Source organism: Sorex araneus, chromosome 4 (genome assembly GCF_027595985.1).
Source record: "Sorex araneus isolate mSorAra2 chromosome 4, mSorAra2.pri, whole genome shotgun sequence".
NCBI classification, from domain to species: Eukaryota; Metazoa; Chordata; class Mammalia; order Eulipotyphla; family Soricidae; genus Sorex; species Sorex araneus.
Window position 1 is genome coordinate 214126156 of NC_073305.1, and position 23481 is coordinate 214149636.

Sequence of the window (23481 nt, forward strand, 5' to 3'; positions counted from 1 at the left end):
GGGGATAGAACCCAGGGCTGGGCACGTGCCAGGCCAGTGCTCTGCTGTCTTGGCTCCGACCCTGGAAGCCTTGGCCGCTGGGCAGTGCTGCCCCCTTGCACACACTCCCCGGGGGGGGGGCAAGCAGGCCTGGAATTTCCAGGGGGCCTCGAGGCCCTTGTCCTGGCATGGAGGCAGGCTCGGTCCCATGTGACGCAGAGAGGGTGACTGGCACACAGGCGGGATGACAGAGGGGACCAGAGAGCCTCCAGCTCCCCAACACACACACACACACACACACACGCACACACACACACACGCACACACACACGGCACATCCTACTTCTGGCGGGAGGGCAAGAGGGCACTCTCGGGTCCTGGTGTGATACCCCAGCCCCCTCTCCCCCTGGGCACAGCCTTCCAGATGCCCACAGCCCCCCATCTGTGTGCCAAGCATCCCGAGCCCGTGCCCTCGGGGGAGGCTGAGAATTGCTGGTGTAGCCGAGGCTTCAGTCCTTCAGTTGGGTTGGACAATCGGCAGCTAATTAGCTAATGATAACTATTAGCCCGGCTTCTCCGGGAGCCCCGGTGGGAGCTGGGCATGGCCCAGCAAAGACCTGGGGTTCCCCAGGCCCGTCAAAAGGAGGTGCCTGGGGCCGTGCTGGACGGGACGTGGCCCCCACTCAGGGCCCCCAGCATCTCGCGCCCCCCCACCCCAGAGAGCGCCTTACTCGTCCACCTCCTGGGGCGCCGAGGGCCTGAGCGGGCACCGTGGTTCAACTGAAAACTGGCATTATTCCCGCAGAACCCAGGCCCGGTGTGCAGACGTGGCAGAGCTCTCTGACCGCAGGCTCGGGCCTGGGCAGGCCGTCCTCCAACACTTCCCTCCCCCGCCCGCCCCTCTCCTACAGCGATGCACCTGAAACCCCAGGAGGGGCTCAGCCCCGGGCTGACTCCCTCGCCCACCGGGCCCCGGCCCCACCAGGACCAAGGCTCTCTGGTCACAGAACTTTCTGGGCCGTTAGTGGCCCAACTGGGAACATCCTGCCCTGTGCATTGCTTCCGGGTTCTTGTTTGGGGGCCCTGCCCAGCGTACTTGGCCGGGGCCTGCGCTCAGGGACCACCCCTGGCAGGGTCGGGCCGGGGGCCGCTGTGGCGTCAGGGGTCGAGCCTGGGTCCGCCACATGCCAGGCAAGCGCCTCCCCTGCTTTTTGGGTAAGGAAAGGGCTGAAGGGGCCGGTGCTGGCACCCCTCCCCTCCTCTCCCGACTCCTCTCCTTCCCCCCCTTCCCATGACGGGACACCCACCCCTGCCTTTCAGCCCACCTTGCCACCCTCCGATGAGCAGACCAAAGGGACTGAGTCACTGGGTGTGCATGTTGGCGGAGAGCTGGGCTCACGGAGCCCAGGAAGATGCTCTTTCTCACACACACACTCACACACACACACACACACACACACTTAACACTCTCACATATACACACATAAGCCAGGAAGATGCTCTTTCTCTCACACACACTCACACACTCACACACACACACACACACACTTAACACACACACTCACACACAAACTCACACTCTTAACACTCTCTCACATACATACACTCACACTCACATACAAACTCACACTCTTAACACTCTCACATATATACACTCACACTCACACACAAGCTCACACACACTCTTAACACTCACACATACATACGCTCACACTCACATACAAACTCACACACTCTTAACACTCTCACATATATACACTCACACTTACACACAAGCTCACACACACTCTTAACACTCTCACACATACATACACTCACACTCACATACAAACTCACACACTCTTAACACTCTCACACACATACACACACTCTCACAGGTTCACACACTCACACATTCGCACACACACAAACTTAACACGCTCACACACACAATCACACACAAACTCACATGCACTTCACACACTCCCACACACATACACACACTCACAGACACTCTCACACACTCACACACATACACTCACACATATACACATATATGTTTATGTGTGTGAATATATGTGTATGTATACACATATACTCGCACACATACACCTACACTCACACACACGCACTCACACACACTCACACACATACACTCACACTCTCACACACACACGCACTCACACTCTCACACCCGGAGTGTCAGTGGTGCATGCGCACACAGGCGTGCAGTGGGACGGAGGGACGGCGTGAGGTGCTCTGAACCCCGGGATCGAGAGGCGGCGGGAATGCTCCGTGTGTGGCTGGCGCGGCGCGGCGGGCGGAGAGGGCCGGCAGGGGCAGGGCAGGTACTGACCTGGCTCTCCAGGGAGATCAGCGGGCTCGGCTGCGGGTCCTGCGTGAAGAGGAAAGGAGAAAGGAGGCGTGAGAAGTGGAAAACCTGGAAAACGGTGACCCCGCGCCCAGCGCCACTGAATCCCGCCGCTGGGCAACCCCACGGGGCGGGGGGCGGGCGGGGGAGCCCCTACCCCCGACCCAGACCCAGGACGTGGGAACAGGACGGTCCGGCCTGCCCGGCCCCCAGGGCACTTCTGCCCACACCCAGCGGCTCCCAGGGGCTCCCGCGTCTTGTGTCGGGGACGCACGCACGCACGGGGGCCCTGGACACGATGAAGCGGAAAGAAATACGCAACGGAGCCCGCTGGCCGGAGAAGGCCAAGGGGGCTGAGACCCTGCCCGGGGAAGGGGAAGGGGCTCCGAGGGGATTAGGGAGAAACCCAGCGAATACAAAGTCCTCATTAGGGCAGGACCACCAATTGGCGTCTGATCTGGGGAAGAATGAAAGAATGAGGGAAGAGCGAGAGGAGCCGGGGAGAGAGAAGGGCTTAATTCCTGCTCCCGCAGCACATTCCAGCGGGCCGGGAAGCGCCTTTTCAGGCGCGAGAAGGCCAAGAAAAGTCTATTCATTCACTCACGACAAAAGCCAATTGACTGGAAGGGCTTGGTGGGAATGTCTCGGGTCATTAAACATGAACTCTTGAGGCGGGGGCCAGGGCGGGCAGAGGGGAGGCGAGGACGGCAGGGAGGAGGCCCCCGGTTTTCAGCAGCCGTTTCCAGGGGAAACAGGAAGCCAGTATATAAAAAGCTATTTTTGTCTGCGCCGTGCGAGCTTGGAACGGAACCGCTTTGGACTCGGGGTCCTGCGGAAGACAGCCGCCAACCGCCTTCGAGAGAAAAGCCCGCTTTGAGGGCCCTGGAGGCAGATGGGTTAGAAGCTTCCCCGGGTCCTGGCAGACTCTGCCAACGGTGCATGAGGGTGCCATGCAAATGAGCATCAGTCAGTCGGCGGGTGAGGAGGTGTCTAGGCATCTATTTTTCTATGTCTGGTTTGATTTCCCGCCCCCCCCCAGACACACACACACCCAATAACATCATCCTGGTTCATCCAGGCTGTCCCCGAAGGCATGACTTCCATCTTTAATTTTTAGTGGTATTAAAAAAAAAAGGAGGGTGGTCATCCCATTGCTCATCGATTTGTTCGAGCGGGCACCAGTAATGTCTCTCATCAAGAGACTTATTGTTACTGTTTTTGGCATATCCAATACGCCACGGGTAGCTTGCCAGGCTCTGCCGCGCGGGCGGGATACTCTCGGTAGCTTGCCGGGCTCTCCGAGAGGGACGGAAGAATCGAACACGGATCGGCCGCGTGAAAGGCGAAAGCCCAACTGCTGTGAAAATCATTCCCGCATGGCACATTCCCCTAGGGGCCTGGGGCCACTCCTGGTGACATCTGAATGGTTGGGATTCAATGGCTAGTCATGTGATGCTGAGGACACGTGAGACTGAACCCCCCCCCCCCCCAGGCTACACACAGGCCAGGCATGTATTCCTGCCCTTTGGCCGCTCTTCCTGGCCCTGTGGATCGAGTTCCATCTTTTTAAAGGCGGAATAATATTCCATTGGATGTATATCCTATCTTTTGTTCACCCCTTCCTCGGGCGAGGAATACAAGGGTGGTTTCCGAATCTTGGTTCTTCTGCTCTGATGGTTCTTTTGTGTTGCCCCCCCCAAAAAAAAAATCCTCTCCGGAGCTCTGCCTACCCGCCAGCAGTGAGTGGACTGGACTCTGTGTGCTGTTCGCAGGACAGAGTAGCATGCATGAAGTATTCTGAGCACAGTCTGCAAAGAAGCAGGAGACTGGAGCCTTTGAAACCTCTGCCTTACGCCAACTGCTCCAGACTTTCAAGGTCATTGTTACCACGAACTTCACCCACCTGCCAAATTCTGATTCTGACGCGTCGAAAGGCAAGAACCCAGCAACACTTGGGTCAGTGTTGGCCTTGTTCTCAGAGCCAGGAGAGCATCTCCCTCGATTCTAGTTCCAAGTCCAGTTCCTACCCTAATTCCAACCCTAATTCTAAGGCTATCACTCGGAAGGACGCGGCCATGGAAAACATCCGGAGATTTTCACATTTCACCCTAGTCCCAAGGAGTCCTTTGGCCTTATACTTTGTGACATGTGTGTGTGTGTGCGTGCACATGCACACGCGCATATGTGCATGATGCACATATGCATGTGTGTGTGTGGGTGTGTATGACTGTCTCTGTGTGCATATCTGTGTGTGCGTACGTATGTGTGTGCACCAGTGTCTCTCTAGCCCATTCACACCATCCACATTTGGACGAGAAGATGAGACTGTGTCTGCCCAGTCAACCTTCGCTTCCTTCTCCGAGCCAGGCCCTCGGGTGTTGGGTGCATGCCCAGATCAATTAAATTGTGCCTCACAGCCAATTGGGCTATTCTTTGGGGCTTACGCTTCATTGCTTCACGGCTCAGAATCCCAAGAGGGTGATGGGGGTCGGGGAGAATTCGCTCCAGAACCCCTAAGAACAACTTCACTTTTTGGGGAGATCACCGGGAACCTCTGGCTTTTGCATCTTCAAAGCTCAGAGCCTGGGGAAGCGAGAAGCAGGGAGCCCCAGCTCCTGCCTGGTGCCCCCACACTAGCGACCCTGCAGTCCTGCGGAGAGGGAGAGGGGTCCAATATCCATCCAAGAGCTTTTGGAAGACAAAGCACTACGGTTATTTTTTTTTTTTTAACGTGTTCATTAACTAACTGGACTGGAGTGATAGCACAGCGGGTAGGGCATTTGCCTTGCACACCCGGGTTCAACTCCTCCGTTCCCTCTCAGAGAGCCCAGCAAGCTACCGAGAGTATCCCACCCGCACGGCAGAGCCTGGCAAGCTCCCTGTGGCATATTCGATATGCCAAAAACAGTAACAACAAGTCTCACAATGGAGACGCTCCTGGTGCCCACTCGAGCAAATCGATGAGCAACAGACGACAGTTCGACAGTGCTACAGTGCAATTAACTAACCAGGAGGAAGTTAAGAACCCACAAGTGGCCGTATCTTGGACACTTCTGAGTCACCTGCCTACTGCTCACTGCTCCTTCTGTATAGGACTTTAGAAATCACTCTCTAATGTGGTCTGGTCTAGAGAATTCAAGGAGTGAAACACACAGACACACACACACACACACACACACACACACACACACACACACACACACACACGGTCTCAGGTCTCCCTTTCGGCGACCTCCTTCTTAATTGCAGAGGGTAACGAAGTGGAACCGGGTCTCTGGGGCTGTCTGCCTGACGCAGCACGTCTCTCTGAACTGGGCCTTTCTGGTTTACAGTACAGTAAATTCCTGCCTCTCAGAACAAAGGCTCCTGGGGGCCCGCGGGGGATGTGCAACATGCTTGGAGGCTATAGACGCCTTCCGAATCATCATGCAAGTGCCAGGAAGCCCGGGGCTGCCACACACGCCAAGGGGAGCCCTCTCCGCTACCACCAAATTGGGGAAGTCAGATGGGGAACTAGGTAGCCGGGGTGGGGGGGAGGCCTCTGTGATCCTCTGCTCCCCGCAACCACACCCTTGGGGCACATGACCTTGGGGTTCTCTTCGCCGAGTGTACCGCCACCCCGCCCCTCCTCCCTGGACCAGGCGTGTGCCCACCTGGCCCGCGTTGGCAAGAAGAGGTCAGTGGATCTGCCGTAAGCCGAGGCCTGGGAGGGACAGGCTGGGCTGGGAGTGGTCTCTGTTGCCTGGGAGTCATCCCCACGAGAAGAGCAAGCAGGAGACTCAACCGCCAGACGGTCCAAGGAGCATGAAAGACATGGGACACAGGTCTGGTCCAGCCTGCACCTGAGCGCCCAGCCCAGCCCCCACTGGCCCACTCCGGGCCAAGCTTCCTACACGAGAAGAACACACACCCTCCTCCCCAAGCCGCTGGCTGCAGGACTCCTGGTTATGCTGCACGACTGAGGCGGAACAGAAATGTACTGTCACTGTGGTCCCCAACAGAGCGACGACTGGGTGTGTGTGTTTTCCCCCTGAGTCTACGATGGGCCTCCAGGAACCCGAACTGGCCAGTCCCGACCCACCATCCAGGACCCGCAATGTGTAGGCTCCGTGCGAGCTGGACCCCTGCTCCAGGCCAGAGGAGTCGACCACCAGGGGCTGACACGCTGTTGGAGGTAGACCAGATGGCTCTGGCAGACGGCTGTTTTTTTCTTTCTAACGGATGCACATACCATTGCAGCTCTGGGGGAGGGGGGCCCAGAATGCAGTTTTCACTCGCCTGGTTCACTGCAAACTTGACCCCGTGGGCACCACTGCTGATCAAGGTCTGAGAACAGTTTCTGAGTATACTAACACCTACGACTTTGCTGGTTAAGTGACGCCTAGCACCACACCCTTCCCAGCTCTGTTCTGGGCACTGCTTTATTCTCTGGCCGCTCCCCCTCACAGCCCGCTTTCACCCAAGAGGTATGAATACAATCTGGTCCTACGGGACTCGATGATACCATGGGTAGGGCACTTGCCTTGCACGTGGCTGACCTGGGTTTGGTCCCTGGCACCCCCTATGGTTCCCTGAGCCCGAACAGGAGTGATCCCTGAGCACAGAGCCAGGAGTAAGTCCTGAGCACCACCAGGTAATCTCTGGTCCAATAAACAACAACAAGAACAAAATGAAAAGCCCCAAACCAGGTACGATTGGCCATAGGAAACAGGTATACAAAATAGTTCACGCAAATCAAATATTGGCTGATAATAAAGTTATTTTAAAATACATTCTAAGTTACTCCAATTATGGGGCCATGACTCACAGTTGAAGAATCTAGGTTCTTTTCAATATCAATATGGAAAACCACAATGCCCAAAAAGGGGGGGTACAGAGAGAGAGAAAGGGGGTGGGGGGAAGCGCCTGCCATAGAGGCAGGCAGGGGGTGGGGGGTGGAGGTAATGATAAAGAACCTGGGGACACGGGTGCTGAGAAACAGACACTCGTGGAGGGAGGGCTGCGACTCCAGCAGGAGCATTTTTGCAAGGGTCTGTCTCACAGTGACTCATTTAAAAAGTTAAAAAAAAAATCTAGGTCTTAGGGGCCAGAGCAATAGAACGGCAAGCAGGACCTTAGCCTGGCACACGGCCACCTGGGCACTCATGACGGTGGAAGACCCGCCAGGAGGGACCCCTGAGCACAGAGCCAGGAGAAAGCCTTGAGCACCGACCGCCAAGGGTGGCCCCCCCAAACAATCTAGTTGCTATACAGGCACCTTATTCCACTGACCCTTGAAACACCGCGAAGAGGTGGAAACCAGCGTTCCCAGGCCAGATCTGGGAAACCGAGGCTGAGAAGGGGCTCCAGCAGCCTTCCCAGGTCCCACTGACCTTGCTGAGACCACACACTGGACCCCACTGCCCTGAGTGATTCCCCAGGAGCTGCTCTGGAGAACGCGGGCACCCCAACTCCCAACCCCCGCCCCACTCCCCTCCTTGGGACCAAGGATGCTTTGTGGTCTCTGCGAAAAGGAAGAAAACTTAAGCAAACAGAAGTCATCCCCATAACGACCGGCTTCCTGTTGGGTCATCTGTGCAAGCAGCTGACTGACGGGTGGGCGGGCGAGGTGGGTGGGGGCGGGAGGGCAGGGCGTGGAAATTAACCTGAGACCCGCCGGAAAATCAAAGGCGGTCCCTGTGCCCCAATAGGGGGCAGTGCTGAGTCGCCCAAACGCCTCCTCCCCCGGGGAACCGACTCGCAGCCAGCCTTGGGTATCAACCTCGTGACAGCTGAAGCCAGGCGGTGCCCTTGAAGGCAGGGGAGCACTCCGGACTCTGGCAGGGGAAGGCCAGACGCCAGGCTCCAGGCCCCCCGGGAACCAGCCAAGCCCAGGAAGGTGGGGTGGGGGGGTGGGCGTGGACGGGGGCGCCCGGGCACTCCTCCAGCGTCCTGCACCCCCCTCCCATATATTCCTGGCTCATTCCCGGGTGGCTCCTGGGTGTCATCACCCCCCATCAGAAAATGTAGCATTTGTTCTAGCACGTTCTGTGGACAGTCTGGTGAGCACCCCGGGACTCAAACCCCGGGAGATGGACTTTTCACCAAGTCAGTACTGACCCTGGGTCCACGCAGCCCCACCCTGGCACAGACACCCCCAGCGGGGTCCTTGTTAGAACTATGGGGGGGTTGTTCCCCTGGGGAATCCCCTGGGGTGATGGGGGAGGAGCTCCCAGGATCAGGGGGATGCCTCTCGCCCGGCTGCCCCACCAGGTACTCGGCACAAAGCAAAGGTGTGCAGGGGTGAGAGGAAGAGAGACTCACCCCAGAGCCTGGGGACTGTCTAGTTGAAGGGTAACCAGGGCAGAGGCCTCCGTGGGCACTTCCATTTGTCGGAGGGACCCTGCCGAGGGCTAAGAAGGGTCCCGCCTCCTGAGCAGTGCTCAGGGACCCTGGGGATACTCCCAACCAGCTGGACGGCGCCGGTCAAGGCGTCAGCCCTGCACGAGGCTGCTGCACGGGCCTCCCAGTAGGGCCACGTCCAGCTGCGTGGGGGGACTGAACTCGGGCCCAGCGCTCTGGTCTTTTGAGCCATTTCCCCAGCCCGCGGGCCTCTCACTGTGCGAGTTTAAGGGTCAAAGCCAGAAGCCCCAGAATCTGATTTTTTTTATGGAACACCCTTGGGGGAGTCTCGGGTCTACAAAGCTCCGGGAACACGGAACTCTACCGCAGAAGTGCAGGTTGGAAGGATGGCCAGTGCCCACCCAGCGGCGGGGAGGACACATATCCCAGGACCTGCCCACGGCCAACGAGTGTCATCGAGCACTGTACAGCGAGCCACAGAGGAGCACCACCCGCAGTGCTGGAGGTCAGGAGTCAATACTCCAGGGGCTGAGAGACTGGGAGTCCCTCACGGTCCCCCGCCGGGGCCTGGGGGTCCTCTGCCCACATGCCCTCCCCGCCTCCCCGCAGGTCAGCTGGGGGTCCGGATGCAGGAATGGGGTGACCACGCCCCCCCATCTCCCACTTCAGGGCAGAGCCCCCTCCTCTCCTGGGAGTGTGGCCTGGCCACCCCCTCCCCAGCTTCCCCGGGCCCAGGCAGGCGTCCCCCAATGGGGTCCCCTCTCCGCGCGGGGTCTCCTGGGCGCATGTCCTGCGGCCTCTGAGAAGGGGCGGGTTTCTGCAGGGTGGGGGCGGGGGTCCCCAGCAGAGGCTGCGGCCACACGGCGCTCGCCTTGTTGGCCAATGCCAAGGCCCCTGGGTGGGTGGGCACCTCGGTGGGGTGGGCGTCGGGGGCCCGTGGAGGGGACAGGGGCGTCTCCCAGGTGCACAGAGCATGCGGCCGACCTGGCGGGCCCCTCAGTAAGGGGGAATGGGGGTCTGCACGCCACTGTCGGGCCTGCCCGCCTCTCCCGGCACTGAACCACGCCACGTTTGCCACGTCTGCCCCTGCTTCCTGCCGCCTCCTGCCCGCAGCAGGGTCTAGCCCAGACCGACAGCAGGGTCTCAGGTGAGGTGGGGCCTGGGCGGTGAAGGCCGAAGTCGGGGGGAACCTGCCACGGGCATAAGCAAGCTGGGGGGGTCACGGGCATAAATAGGGCAGGGGGGGTCTCGTGCATAAACGGGGGTGGGGTCACGGGTATAAACGGGGGTGGGGTCATGGGCATAACTGGGCTGGGGTCACGGGTATAAACGGCGTGGGGTCACGGGTATAAACGGGGTGGGGTCACAGGTATAAACGGGGTGGGGTCACAGGCTTAAATGGGGTGGGGGCCACGTGCTTAAATGGGGTGGGGGCGTGGTGTCCTGGCTGCTCTGTGGGTCTCTGTGTGACGCGGGTTCCTGGACACGGAAACCACAATCTCAAGGCCTTGTTGTCTCATGTCCCCAGCGGTTTTATGACACATTCAACGGTCACAGAGCGGCCCTTGGTGTAACCGCCAGCAGCTGAAGATGCTTTTCTGAGAGGGAGAGGCGTGAGGGGCGGAGAGTGGACACGGGGGCGGCGGGGGCCACTGGAGGGGAGGGGTGCGGGGCAGCCTGGGCTGGGTGAGGGCCGGGATGCTGGCGAGGAGGGGCACCCCCACCGGACCCCCGCCTCTCTGGGGGCACCCCCACCCGGACCCCCACCTCTCAGGGACACCCCCACCCAGACCCCCGCCTCTCTGGGGACGTCCCCACCGAGACCCCCGCCTCTCCGGGGACGCCCCCACCCGGACCCCTGCCTCTCCAGGGTACCCCCACCTGGACTCCCGCCCCTCTGGGGGGACCCCCACCAGACCCATTTTTCGCCTTGCTTTAGAGATGGACACTGGAGGCTGGCGGGGGTGCTTGGGGCTAAAGTGCTCACCGTGTGTGTGGCTGCGGCTGCGGGCCTGGCCCAACTCCCCAGCACCTCCCACAGTTCCCCGAACACGCCGAGTGTGCCTCCCCCACCCCCCACACACACCCTGTGCACAGAAGGAAACTTTGCCAACGTGCCGGTGCCTGAGCCCTGCAGCGGGCGTCTCGGGTTTGACTCCCGCCACTGCACGTTCCCCAGGGCACGGCCAGGGCCAAACTGACCCCCCAAGGGACATCGGCCACATGGGGTGGCGGCTCCCAGCTGCCAGCGGGGCAAAGCTGCCAGCTGTGCGTGGCCGGGGTCCGAGAATCCAAGCAGATTCAGAGCAGCTGCTTGGGGCCCCCCAGGGCTCCCGTTCTCCCCCGTCCTTACTCTGCGAGGCGGGAAAGGAGCGAGGCCGCTGCCAGCCCTGGGCTCCGAGGAGTGTGGGACGTCCTGGCCCGTGACCCCTCTCTTCCTGAAGCCTCAGGACGGGAAAGGAGCGAGGCCGCCATCAGCCCTGGGCTCCGAGGAGTGTGGGACGTCCTGGCCCGTGACCCCTCTCTTCCTGAAGCCTCAGGACGGGAAAGGAGCGAGGCCGCCATCAGCCCTGGGCTCCGAGGAGTGTGGGACATCCTGGCCCGTGACCCCTCTCTTCCTGAAGCCTCACGACTCGGGCTGCGGCCCCATCCGACAGGGGCTGCCACTGAGGCTCAGAGAGGCCCTTTGCTGCGCGTCTGTGGGCAGGGTTTGCACGGGGGAGGCTGGCACCCGAGGCCACACCCCGAGACCAGGCAGCCAAGCTGGGGCCCAGCCCCCGGTGGAACCAGGAACACCCCCTTCCACCCCCCCACACCAACTCCTCATCCTCAGTGGGGAGTTCCCGTCCCTGGGGGGGGGGGTCCCGGGTCCCTGTTTCTGACGCCAGATCCCCCCTCGCTGTGCCACGGGGCTTCCATGAATGACTCAACTTGGTTTTGTTTTGTGTTTTTGCTTTTTGGGTCACACCTGGCGATGCTCAGGGGTTACTCCCGGCTCTGCACTCAGGAATCACTCCTGGCGATGCTCGGGGGGCCCTATGGGATGCTGGGAATCGAACCCGGGTCAGCCGCGTGCAAGGCAAACGCCCTCCCCACTGTGCTATCGCTCCAGCCCCTCAACTTGGTTTGAAGAAGAAGAATCGTAAACGTCTCCCATGGTCACACGCCCGGCCGGGGTGGGAGGGGAGACTCAGCCCTGGGACCTGGGACGAGGGTTCGAGTCACAGAGCTAAAGGCGTCCTCTCAGGGGTGGGGGGGAGAAGACGCAGGCACTTGGCAGGGTGGGTGACACCCTCACAGCCCTGAGTCCGGCCCCACCCAGCCAGGCCGAGGGCCAAGAAAACCCAGATGCTTGGCGGCCTCCGCCCCACAGGGCCAGCCCAGAGGGCCAGTGGGTCCCGGCTCCGGGGAATATGTGGACGCCCCAGTCCCACCCGGCCGCCAGCTCGGACCACCGCCCGGTGTCCTGCTCTGTCCGGGGGGCTTCGGGGAGAGGGTTCTGCCACTCGGGTCACGGCTCAGTGGGAGCCCCAGATGCAAGACTTGGGGGAGTCGGGTGGGTCCCCTCAGAGGGGCCAGACGCAGCCAAACCTGCTCTGCCCCGATCCGAGACGGGTCCCCTCTCCCTCCCAGACGGGTCCCCTCTCCCTCCCAGACGTGGGTCCAGCCCCCCGCCCCCCTTCCCAGCAAGGCGGCTGCCACCCAGGAGAGAAGGAAAGACTCTCTCGGGCGAACCCCTCCACCTCCAAACCCGGCCCGGAGTCCAGCTGCCACCAAGCCCGTCGTGGGGCGCTCTCCCCCCCCACCCCTGCCCCTGCCCCGACACGCGTGTCTGCAGGCGCATGTTCCTGGCCCTTGTCCTCACTCCCTCTTCGCCCCCTTCCAGGGCCCCCAGCCCGTGTCTGCCAGGCGGCCTGTACGGGGAAACTGGGGTTCGGCGGCTCTGCAAGGCAGGAATGGTTCCAAGCGCACACACACACACACACACACACACACACACACACACACACACACGAGGGGTCTGCGGCAGCTGGAGGGGCAACCCCACACCGCTCGGACGTGTCTCCTCTCCAGACCCGGGGTGGGGAGAGAGGAAGCCAGTGGGGGGAACGTGTGGGGAGAGGAGGCCAGTGAACAGGAGGCCGGAGGGAGGAGGCTGGGGGTGGCCAGAGGGAGGCGGCTGGGAAGAGGAGGCTGGGGGTAGGACTCTGGGGACAGGGCCAGGAGGCTGCTGGGGACCCAGGGGCGGAGGGTGAGCCAGGCAGGCCAGCGGGGGGACGGTCATGGGGACAGGAGGGCGTCCTCACGCCTGAGCAGTTCAACTGACGTTTCGGGAGCCTCCTTTGGCCCCGGGGTGTGGGCAGGTAGGTGGGGCCTCCGCAGCCGAGGGCCCCATTTTAGGGCCCTTCCCCTCCTCCTCCTCCTCCCCAGAGGAGGACACGGGGCCAGGAAGCTGAGTAGACGGGCCCAGAGCCAGAAGCCGGGGCATCCTCAGAGCCCGGACCCGAGGTCCTTCCCCTTCTCCAGGCCGTGTGCCGACGCTTCAGCATGGGGCAGGCGCGGCGTGAGTACAGGGCTCTGCAGGCGCTAGCCCTGCACGTGGCCGACCCCAGAGCAGCCCCTGAGCCCCGAGACGTGATCCCTGAGCGCAGAGCCGGGAACAGGCCCTGAGCACTGCAGGATGAGCTCCAACCCCCCGGAAAAGGCACGTTTCCCCACTACAGAAGTTTCCTGTCTGCCTTGGAATGTCTGAAGACCCGGAGCCTGCAGGCCTGGGGTGCAGCTGAACCTCCTCCTGGCCGAACCTGAAAGCAACCCTCCCCTCCCCGCACCCCTGCCCTGCCCACAGCGCTGCCCCTGCCAGCATCTCTGCCCGAGAAGCCCCAGCCCCCGCCCCACATGTGCTTTTCGGGAGCGAGGCCTGCCGGGCGGTGGTCAGCAGGCTGCAGGGCCACACCGGCGACTCTTGGCCAGCTGGGCCTGACCGTTTAAGGCTCAGCCCAGCAGGGCTGGGGGCGGAGAGCGACCCCCACCCTACCGGTGTGTGGGGAGGGCCACGAGAAGCGAGCCCCCTGGCCCCGGGGGGGGGGAGGAGATCCGAGCCCCCGGTGGCCAAGGACGCCGGGCACTGGTGTCGTTTCAGTCCCGAGCTGCCAGCTGCGGCCGTGATACCCGGTTGGCAGGTGGGAGGCTTGGGGGCCGGGCCCCAGAGAGGGGGTGTCTGAGCCCACCCCACCCCGCGTCCTCTCCCCTGCAGCTGCCGGCGTGCTCCCGGGCCTGCCCCGAGGAGGCGTCCCCCAACCCTCCTGCACAGGGGCGGGTGGTCCTGAACCCCCGGACAGGAAGACAGGGAAGGAAGGTGGGTCTGGGCCAGGGCCGGCACAAAGCCGCAGCTGGGGACGTGGGGAGGGGGCGGCCGGGGGCCGGGGGTCCCGGACAATGAGCTCCTTTCACCGGGGAACAGAGGGCTCCCCTCAAGGCGGCCTCAATGGCTCTGTTTCTCCGAGGACACATCTGACACCCAGGAAGCCAAGTTTGCCAGCGTCCGTGCCAAGGTCAGGCGGGGGCCTGAGACTGCCTCGAGCTGGCCGCGCCTCCAGCGGCTCCTTCGGGCCGAGGCTTCCTGCACAGGCCAGCGTGGGGGCGCGCGCTCCTGCGGGCGGGCCGGGAGGCCGGGGCCAGGGGAGAGGGCAGGAGGGGCTCCTGGCCTCACACCGTCCCCAACGGGCCTGGGGAGCATCAGCTGACTCCTGGGGTTGACCTGCACGGGCAGCTGAGGGCCCCCGGGTCATACCCAGCTGCCACCCCACTTCAGAAGGACAGACACTAGCTAGGAACGTTCTGGAACGTTCCGGAGAGGTCGAGACGTTTACAGCCAACAGCAACATTCTGAAAAGTTCCTCAGGAGGATCAGAGCTAGGGGGTCCGCTGCCTGGATGCGGGGCTGGGAAGGGGACCCTGGCACCTCCTCTGTGCTCACCCTCACGTCACCCTGGCTGCCGGCGGTCGGCTGTGGCTGTGGGTGGGTCCATCACCTACACCTCAAGGGGTCTCACTCCCCACCCGGGCTCAGGGGCAAGGGGGACACGGGGGGGGGGGGGATGGCCTGGCAGAGATGCACAGGCTGCAGAGCCCAAGGCTCTTAAGAAGAACCCCACGCCCCAGCACACACATGCACGCACAAGCACACACATATGCACACGCACACATACACTCACACATATACACATGTATGTGCACACACATGCATATGCATGCACACATACACGCACGCACACACACGCATACACCATGCACGCACATGCACACACGCACGTGCAAACACATGTACGCACACACAGGCACATGCATATACACACACATGCATGAGTGCGTGCACACACACATGCACACACACACACACACACACACACATACACACACACACATACACACCCAGGGTCAGGAGCAGCGTTCACGCTCACAGACAGGGCTGGGTCCGTCCTGGGTTCCCCCGACTCCCTGGCCAAATCTTCTTTCCATACCTCGCCCGGCTTCCTCATGCCGACGGTGACCTCCTACCCCTGACTTGTTGCTACACCAGCTCTCTGGTGTAGCAGAGAGTCTCAAACTCTCAAACCCAGACCTGGCCCTATGGTCCAAGCACCTGAGCCGCGTTCCCTGGGAAAATCTTTCCCAGAGGCGGCCACGATGCCCTCAGGGGCGGCCTCTGCAGCGGAGAGGGGCTGCTTTCTCTTGAGTGGGGGGGTTGGAGGGGAGATTTCCAAGCTGAGCGAGATTCTTCCCGGAAAGGGGCCCTTCGGCCAAACAAGCCTGAGAACTCTGTCCCCAGCCTTTGACCCACCTCCGTGCCTGAGCAGCAGCTTTTCCAGGCCCCAGGGGGTGGGGGGTGGGGTGAGGGTCACTGTGCCCGATTCTGCTAAAACCAGCCACGATCGCGTCTCTGGACCCCGTGTGTGAGCAAACACAGCACGTGTGCACCTGCCCGGCACGTGGACATGACCAGGTCGAGAACAGGCACGGGGTGTTCGGCTCCTCCGTCCACCCGCCTCCGAAAGATCTGGGAGGGGCTCCGAGCCTGTCTGCTGAGCACCCGTGATGCTCGGCCGTTCTCCCTGAGCTACTCCCCTCCCGGCACGGATTTCGAGAGGCTGCAGGGGCGGGTTTCGAGGGACGTCGCACCGGGCACGCTGCTGTCTGAGCAGAGACCCTGGCGGGGAGGCGCAGAGGCAAGGCCCACGGCCCGCATTTCTGCACCTCGCGTCTCGGGCTAATTATTCATCCAGGAGCGCCTTTCAACACCGAAAGAGGGAAATATTACCGTTGTTCTGATTTCACGCGCTAACTGTGTTTACATGCTCCCAGCATTTCTCGGGGACAATTATCTTATTACTAGTGCACTAATCTTTTCAATCTTTCCAGCATCGTTTACAACGGCAGACTTCAAAAATTAAGGCTCATTAGAACCCTGCTTCCAGCTACCGGCACGCTCTCACCGAGCACAGGCAAAGCAGTGGGGGGGGGCGGGGAGGGGCCTATGGGGGGGGTGGGCACAGGCGTCAGAGGTGAAAAGAAGATACTGTGCCCCATCTGTCCAGGTGAGGGCTGAAACCTCAGTGTGGGCAGTTTAGAACCCAGACGGCAAGACCCATTCTGACTGGAGACCTTGGGGGCGGGGGGGGAGTTCATGACCAATGACAGCTGGTTTGGCTCCTCCAAGGCAAATGTGGGTGCTCTGCCTCTAACTCCCTTTTTTTTAAAAAAAAAATTACTTTTTGATTTTTAATTGAGATTCTGTGATTTGCAATACTGCCAGCGAGAGCTTCTTAACGCACGTAATTCCAACACCAGTGTGCCCACCTGCCTCCCGGAGGACCCCATACACCCCCTCTCTTTCATGCTCCTCGAACCAACTTGATGGCAGGGATCAGTTCTTCTGTTGGGTTGTCCTCGGTGCTGTGTGGCTGGCCAGCCATGAGAGAGATCGTTCTGTATCTGACTTCACTCAGCACGGCAGCCTCTGCAACCAGAAAAACTCCCCAGCCGGCCAAAGCAATTCCTAAGAAGATGGGAGGCGTCGCCTTTCTCTGTATAGCTCTGAACTATACTGCAAAGCTAAAATAATCCAAGCTGCTGGTACGAGAGTGAAAGCGGATCATAGCCGGTGGAACAGAACTGAGAACCCTGAGTTACAACCCCAGGTTAAGGGACAGTGAATCTTCGGCAGAGGATGAAGAAAACCTCTTTGGCAAATGGCACTGAGAAAATGGCAGCGCCACATGTAAAAAGGGAAAAAAAAAAGAAATTAGAACCATTCACAAAAGTAAACTCAAAGAGGATTCGAGACCGCACGATTAGACGAGAATCTGTAAAATACATGGAAGCAAATGCCTGCGGAATTCTCCAGGAAATGGACTCACAGCTACCTTCAGTGAGATGAACACAGAGGCCCAGACAACAAAAACAAACAAACCAGATGACATCAAATTAAGACGCTTCCAGCAGAAGACTCTCGCGCTAGAGGGCCAGAGCGACCGGAACAGCAGGGCGGGCGTTTGCCTGGCACGTGGCCAACACTGGTGTGACCCTGGCCGTCCCCTGAAGTCCCCCGAGCCCACCAGGAGTGATTCCCCGGGTGCAGAGCCAGGAGGAAGCCCCAAGCGTTGCCGGGTACAGGCGCCAAACCGAACCGACCAACCTCGAGCACCCCTCGTCAGATGCTCTCCCCCGATTCCCCATCCCACGCCGCATCCTCTCCCGCCGAGACTCGGAGGCTGGTCCCGAGTCCCCACGGACACCACGGCCTGGCCCCCCGGTCTCCGCTCAGGTCCATCCTGGCCCAGGAGGGCTGGTGAGACGGCGTCTGTCCCCGCAAGTCTGTCACCAGGATGGGACGGGGAGTCACAGTCACACCAGAGCAAAGACGGCAGCGGCCTCGGCTGTGCCTCCACAGGGCGGGGGCTGTCGGGGCTGAGGGCACACGCCTGTCGCTGTCCAGCCAGCAGGCCTTGGGCCCCCTCTGCGCCCCACCCCCCACTCTGCTTTTGGGGTCCCATGCAGGTGGCGCCCCCCGCGCCCCTTGGCGGCCGTGTGTGGGTTCCGGAGGAGAAACCTCCAAGGCACCTTCGCTCTCTCAGTGGCTCTTGGTGGCACTGGGCGACAGCACAGCAGGGAGGGTACTTGCCTTGCGCGGGGTCAACCCGGGTCTCCACTGGGAATGATCCCTGAGCACAAAGTCAGGGGTAAGCCCTGAGCACCGCAGGTCGTGGCCTCACAACAAAGAAACAAATAATAATAATAATAGCACTGTAGCACTGTCGTCCCATTGTTCATCGATTTGCTCGAGCGGGCACCAGTAACGTCTCCATTGTGAGACTTGTTGTTACTGTTTTTGGCATATCGAATATGTCATGGGGAGCTTGCCAGGCTCTGCCGTGCGGGTGAGATAGTCTCGGTAGCCTGCCGGGCTCTCTGAGAGGGGCAGAGGAATCGAACCCAGGTCGGCCGCGTTCAAGGCAAACGCCCTACCCACTGTGCTATCGCTCCAGTCCAATAATAATAGTAACAATAACAACAACAACAACAACAATAATAATAATAATAATAATAAAACAGCTCTTCTCTGGACAGGGATGAAACAAAGGTTTAGCAAGTCACACGCGGCTTCCCCGCCAGCATATGCCGAAACTCCCCCTGCTTCTCCCCTGCGGTCACTGCCACCAGAAGGAACGGCCCCCGCCCGCCCCCAAATGGACACTGCTTCTGTGCCAGGAACCGTCCCAAACCACACACGCGGGTCAACCCACTGGACCTCACAGTCACACCAGAGGGGACCGACCGCTACCAGCCGCCCTTGCGCAGAGGAGGGAGCTAGGATCGGGGAAGGCATGAAACACGCCCCTCGCCGCACTGCGCTAAGGGCCGGAAGACTCGGGGTTCGAGGACGCGACCTTCCGAGAGAGCTGGAACCCGCCCGCCCGAGTGCTTCCCGCAGGAGCACGGCCTGCGGCCGGAGAGAGGAGGCCTGGCCGAGTGCTGAGGGCTGGAGGCGAGGGAGGAGGTGAGCCTGGGTGGGGGGCCTCGTCCGGGAGCCCTGGGGGGTCCCAGGCCGGAGTCTGGGCCTTTGGCTTATATGGGGCACGCGGTGTGGTGGGGGCGGCCTTCAGGCCTCGTACCTGCGCCAGACGCTCAGACACTTTCTCACTCTGACCCCAAACACGCCCGAGAAACACAACCTGGGCAGGCCCAGCCAGAAACACCTGGGACTGCGGGTGTGCGGGTGGGTTTTACGTTAACTTATGGGCCTTACATGTCCAGGAAACTGAGCGGCTGATTGGCACGGCTCACCCCTGAAGCAGCTGGGGTGTAGACCATATTCACCCAATTAGTGAGGGTGCAGACCATGTTCACCCGGATAGCTAGGGTGCAGACCATATTCACCCAAATAGCCATGGTGTAGACTATATTCACCCAAATAGCTAGGGTGCAGATCAAATTCACCCAAGCAGCTACAGTGCAGACCATGTTCACCCAAGCAGCTAGGGTGCAGACCATATTCACCCAAATAGCCACGGTGCAGACCATATTCACCCAAATAGCTAGGGTGCAGACCAAATTCACCCAAACAGCTAGGGTGCAGACCATATTCACCTGAGCAGCTGGGTGTAGACCATATTCACCCAAATAGCCACGGTGCAGACCATATTCACCCAAATAGCTAGGGTGCAGACCAAATTCACCCAAACAGCTAGGGTGCAAACCATATTCACCCAAGCAGCTAGGGTGCAGACCATATTCACCCGAGCAGCTGGGTGTAGACCATATTCACCCAAATAGCCACGGTGCAGACCATATTCACCCAAATAGCTAGGGTGCAGACCAAATTCACCCAAACAGCTAGGGTGCAAACCATATTCACCCAAGCAGCTAGGGTGCAGACCAAATTCACCCAAGCAGCTAAGGTGTAGACCACAGCTATCTACTCCCCATGACCGGGTCCTCCGTGCCCAACTCAGAGAACGAAGCAAAGGAGATTCTCAAGGTGAGTCCTAAGCCATCCCCATTTCCCACCTGCAGGGGTCACGACACATCCCACACAGACCCAGCCACAGGTCGCTCCAGTCGACCAAGCTCTACAAGTCACGCCACCCTCACGACTGTTACAGAGGGAGACAAGTGGCGGGAGCGGGGGGCGGGGGGCGGGGGGCGGCTGCAGCATCCTCAAGCCTGGTGAAACCCTGCTTCTGTCTAAAAAGGACAGACCCCTGACAAAACCCGGCTCAGGGTGGACAAACGTCCATTTGCCACTCTGAGCCCTGGGCTCAGGGGCCGAGGAGCACTTCCGGTGTGGAAAGAGATAAATGGCGAAAATATCCTTCCCAACACGCATGCATGCACACACACACACACGCATGCACACAAGCATACATACACACACACATGCACACGCATGCACACCCACAGAACAACTAAACATATCACTTCCTTGCAAGTCCCCAGTTACTGCCCTCCCTCGAACTATGGTTTACTTCAAGCCCTGATTCCTGTGACCACTGCTCCAGAGTGTTGAGAACTTAGTACTCCTACATGATGACAGTGCTGGATACTGACTACTGGATACTGGCCCCTGGCGCCAGGCAGAGATGAGGCTAGTGCCGGGCACTGAGTACCCCCTTGTGCGTGATGTCTGTGGTGTGTATCTGTGTGTTGTACATGTATGGTATGTGTGGTGTATAGGTGTGTGCTGTTGCACGCTTTATCTGTGCACTCTGCTGTGAGGTATGTGGTGTATGTAGTGCATAAGGTTGAGTTTTGTGTGGGAGGTAGATTTGTGTGGTGGTGTGTGTACAGTGCATGCTATGTGTGTGGTGTCTAGTATGGTATGTGTGGTATATGTGCAGTTGTGTATGATGTATGTAGTGTGTTTGTGTGTGGTGTGTGTTTGGGTGGGTAGTGTATGTAGTGTGTGTGCGGTTTATGTGTGTGAGCATGTGTGGTGTGTGTGCAAGTGTATGTGGGGTGCGTGTGAATGTGCGTGTGTTTGTGTGTGGTGTGTATTCGTGCAGTGCATGTGGTGTGCATGTAGTGTATGTGGTGTGTGTGCAGTGCATGTGTGTGAGCATGTGTGTTGTGTGTGCAGTGTATGTGGTGTGTGCTTGTGTGTGCATGTGTGTGTTAGTATGTGGTGTGTTTGTGTGTGCAGTGTATGTGTTGTATGTGCAGTATATGTGGTGTATGCGCGGTGCACGTGTGTGAGCATGTGTGGTGTGTGTGCAGTGTATGTGGCATGTGCGTGTGTGCACAGTGCATGTGGCATGTGTGTGTGTGCGCAGTGCATGTGGCATGTGCGTGTGTGCGCAGTGCATGTGGCATGTGCGTGTGTGTGCAGTGTATGTGGTGTGTGCATGTGTGCGCAGTGTATGTGGCGTATGCGTGTGTGTGCGGTGTATGTGGTGTGTGCGTGTGCGCAGTGCATGTGGCGTGTGCGTGTGTGTGCAGTGTATGTGGCGTGTGCGTGTGTGTGCAGTGTATGTGGTGTGTGTGTGCAGTGTATGTGGCGTGTGCGTGTGCCGTGTATGTGGCGTGTGCGTGTGTGTGCCGTGTATGTGGCGTGTGCGTGTGCAGTGCATGTGGCGTGTGTGTGTGTGTGTGTGCGACAGACAGACTGCAGTCCGCATTCCCGAGGGCAGCCCCTCCCTGCGAGCACCTGTTCTCTTCATACACTGCGACAGCCGTTCCCCGTCCCCCTCAGCCCTGGGCCCCAGACCTGCAGGGTCCCCGGCCAGAGCTGTGCCAGGCGCGGTCCTGGCCGCTGACCCACACTCGCCGTCCCACAACTTGACGTTTCCTTGTCCGGGAGCTTCACCTGAACCTGAGGGACAGGAACGAGGTGCGGGAACGGTGGGGCAGGGCTGGCCCACCCGCCTCCGCACGCCAGCGCCGCGTCCGTCCCGGGTGGGCTAGGAGCGCTGGGACAGACACCCAGCCGAGACCCCCAGCAGCCCCACCGCGCCCAGCCCCTCCTGCGGGAGCCGGCGCCCAGAATAGACGCGCTGACTGGAGCCAGCTCCGCACGGGCCTAAATATAGCCGAGAGAAGCACCAGGCAGCCGTCTGGGAGCAGCTGCCGTGCTCAGCCCCGGGGCACCCACGCTACCTGCATCCGCGCCCTGGGCCAGGGACTGGAGGGGTGGGAGTCCAGGGGAGTCCCTGCCCGTCAGGTTCCCCGCAGTCTGTGGCCCCCCAGAATGCGCGAGGCCTGCGGGGAGGGGCGCGGGGGGAAGACGACGGCGGGGGGACCCCCAGGCTGCAGCCTGCTGTGAAGCTCAGAGACCGTTCGCACCTCCAGATCTGGGGGAGAGGCAGGGCGGGGCTCTGTCCCGGGAGGTCCTGGGCGAGTGGCCCCAGGAGTCCAGGCCCCCGGGGCTCGGCAGGACCAGCCGTGTGAGGCGTCCAGCCTGACTCAGGAACCGGCCCTGTCTCTGTCCCCAGTGCCCCCAGGGACTCGGGACCCGCCCTCCCAACTCAACTCCGACCTGACCCCGAATCCCAAGCGTGGCTGGCCACCCCTCCTTCCCGGCCCCGTGCCGTCACGGTCACCGATGGCCTCTCTCTCGGCTCCGCCTTCCTGCCACGTCCCGCCGGCTTCTGTTCTCCGGAGCTGACAGGGGACCCAGCGCACGGGTGCTGCACAGCCCGGGGGACCCGGAAGCACAGGTGGCCGGGGTGAGCCCCGGGGGCAGAGGAAGTGTGAGAGCTGGGTGGGAACCACCTGTGGCCAAGGGCGGTCGGGGAGGGGGGGGCGGGGGCCAGGGTTCCTTGGTCGAGGGGACTGTCACCTCAGCTCTGGGTCCCCTTGTGGCCCCCTGGTATCCCATCTGGATCTCCTATGAGGCTCCGATCGTTAGCATCTCCCCAAAGGTTGGCCCGGGGAGGCGGGGCGCGTCCCTCCCGTCATCCTGAATCTCAGGGACCGGAACCTACGTGGATTCGAGTGAAGGAAGGACAAGGCCCCTCCAATCTCAGGTGGACAGGTCATCTGTCAACAGCCCTCCCCTACACACACACACACACACACACACACACACTCTGCAAATCCTGAATGACCTGGATCCATTCCATTTCTGGTTTTCTTGTTTTTTTTTAAAGTTCTTTTGCTTTGGGGGCCACTCCTGGCACTGCTCAGGGCTCACTCCTGGGTCAGCTGAGGGAGTCTCCAGGGTACCAGGGCTTTAATCGGGGTTCGGCACGTGCAAGACAAATCAATGCCCTGCCCGCCCTCCTATCTCTCGGACCCCCATTCCGTTTCTCCACTGCCCAGGCCTGGCTCCGAGGGAAGAGAGGACCAAGTGAGCCCCGGCAACCAAATCGGGCCTCAGTTAGAGTTTGCTTCTAGCCGTTCAGCCGGCAATGCCCTGGCAACATTTCCAAGTAGTTGCCAAAATCTGCCACCCAGGGCGGGCTTGCTTCAGATGCTGCCCATCTGCCCTGCCGTCAGCGGCTCAGCACACACGGGGCAGTGCACTTCTAAAGGGTCACAGCTGGGCAGCCCCCTTTGGAAGCGGGGGAGGGGGTGGTCTCAGACCCCGGGGTGCCGCTGCCCAGCTGTCTGGCTCCGGCCAGCAGTGGGCACAGTGGGCACCCTCCAGGCTCCAGCGGAACCCCCCAACCACCCCCGTCTCCTCTGCGTGCGCACACCGTTGCCGCCGCGGACGTCTCTTTGACATCACCAGTATGGAAAGGCACGGGTGGATAAACGCTTCTGTTTAATAATAAACTAACCGTGTCTCCGCGGCTGCTCGCACGGAGAAA

General features: G+C 60.6%; 1 protein-coding gene across 1 annotated transcript in view; it reads right to left on the reverse strand.

Moving 5' to 3' along the window:
- XYLT1 (xylosyltransferase 1) overlaps positions 1–23481 on the reverse strand; it is a 186323-nt gene that overhangs the window by 109703 nt on the left and 53139 nt on the right. Inside the window, exon 2 of the mRNA XM_055134452.1 lies at positions 2315–2353. Within this exon, the coding sequence (XP_054990427.1) occupies positions 2315–2353 (39 nt within the window). The remainder of the gene's footprint in view (positions 1–2314; positions 2354–23481) is intronic.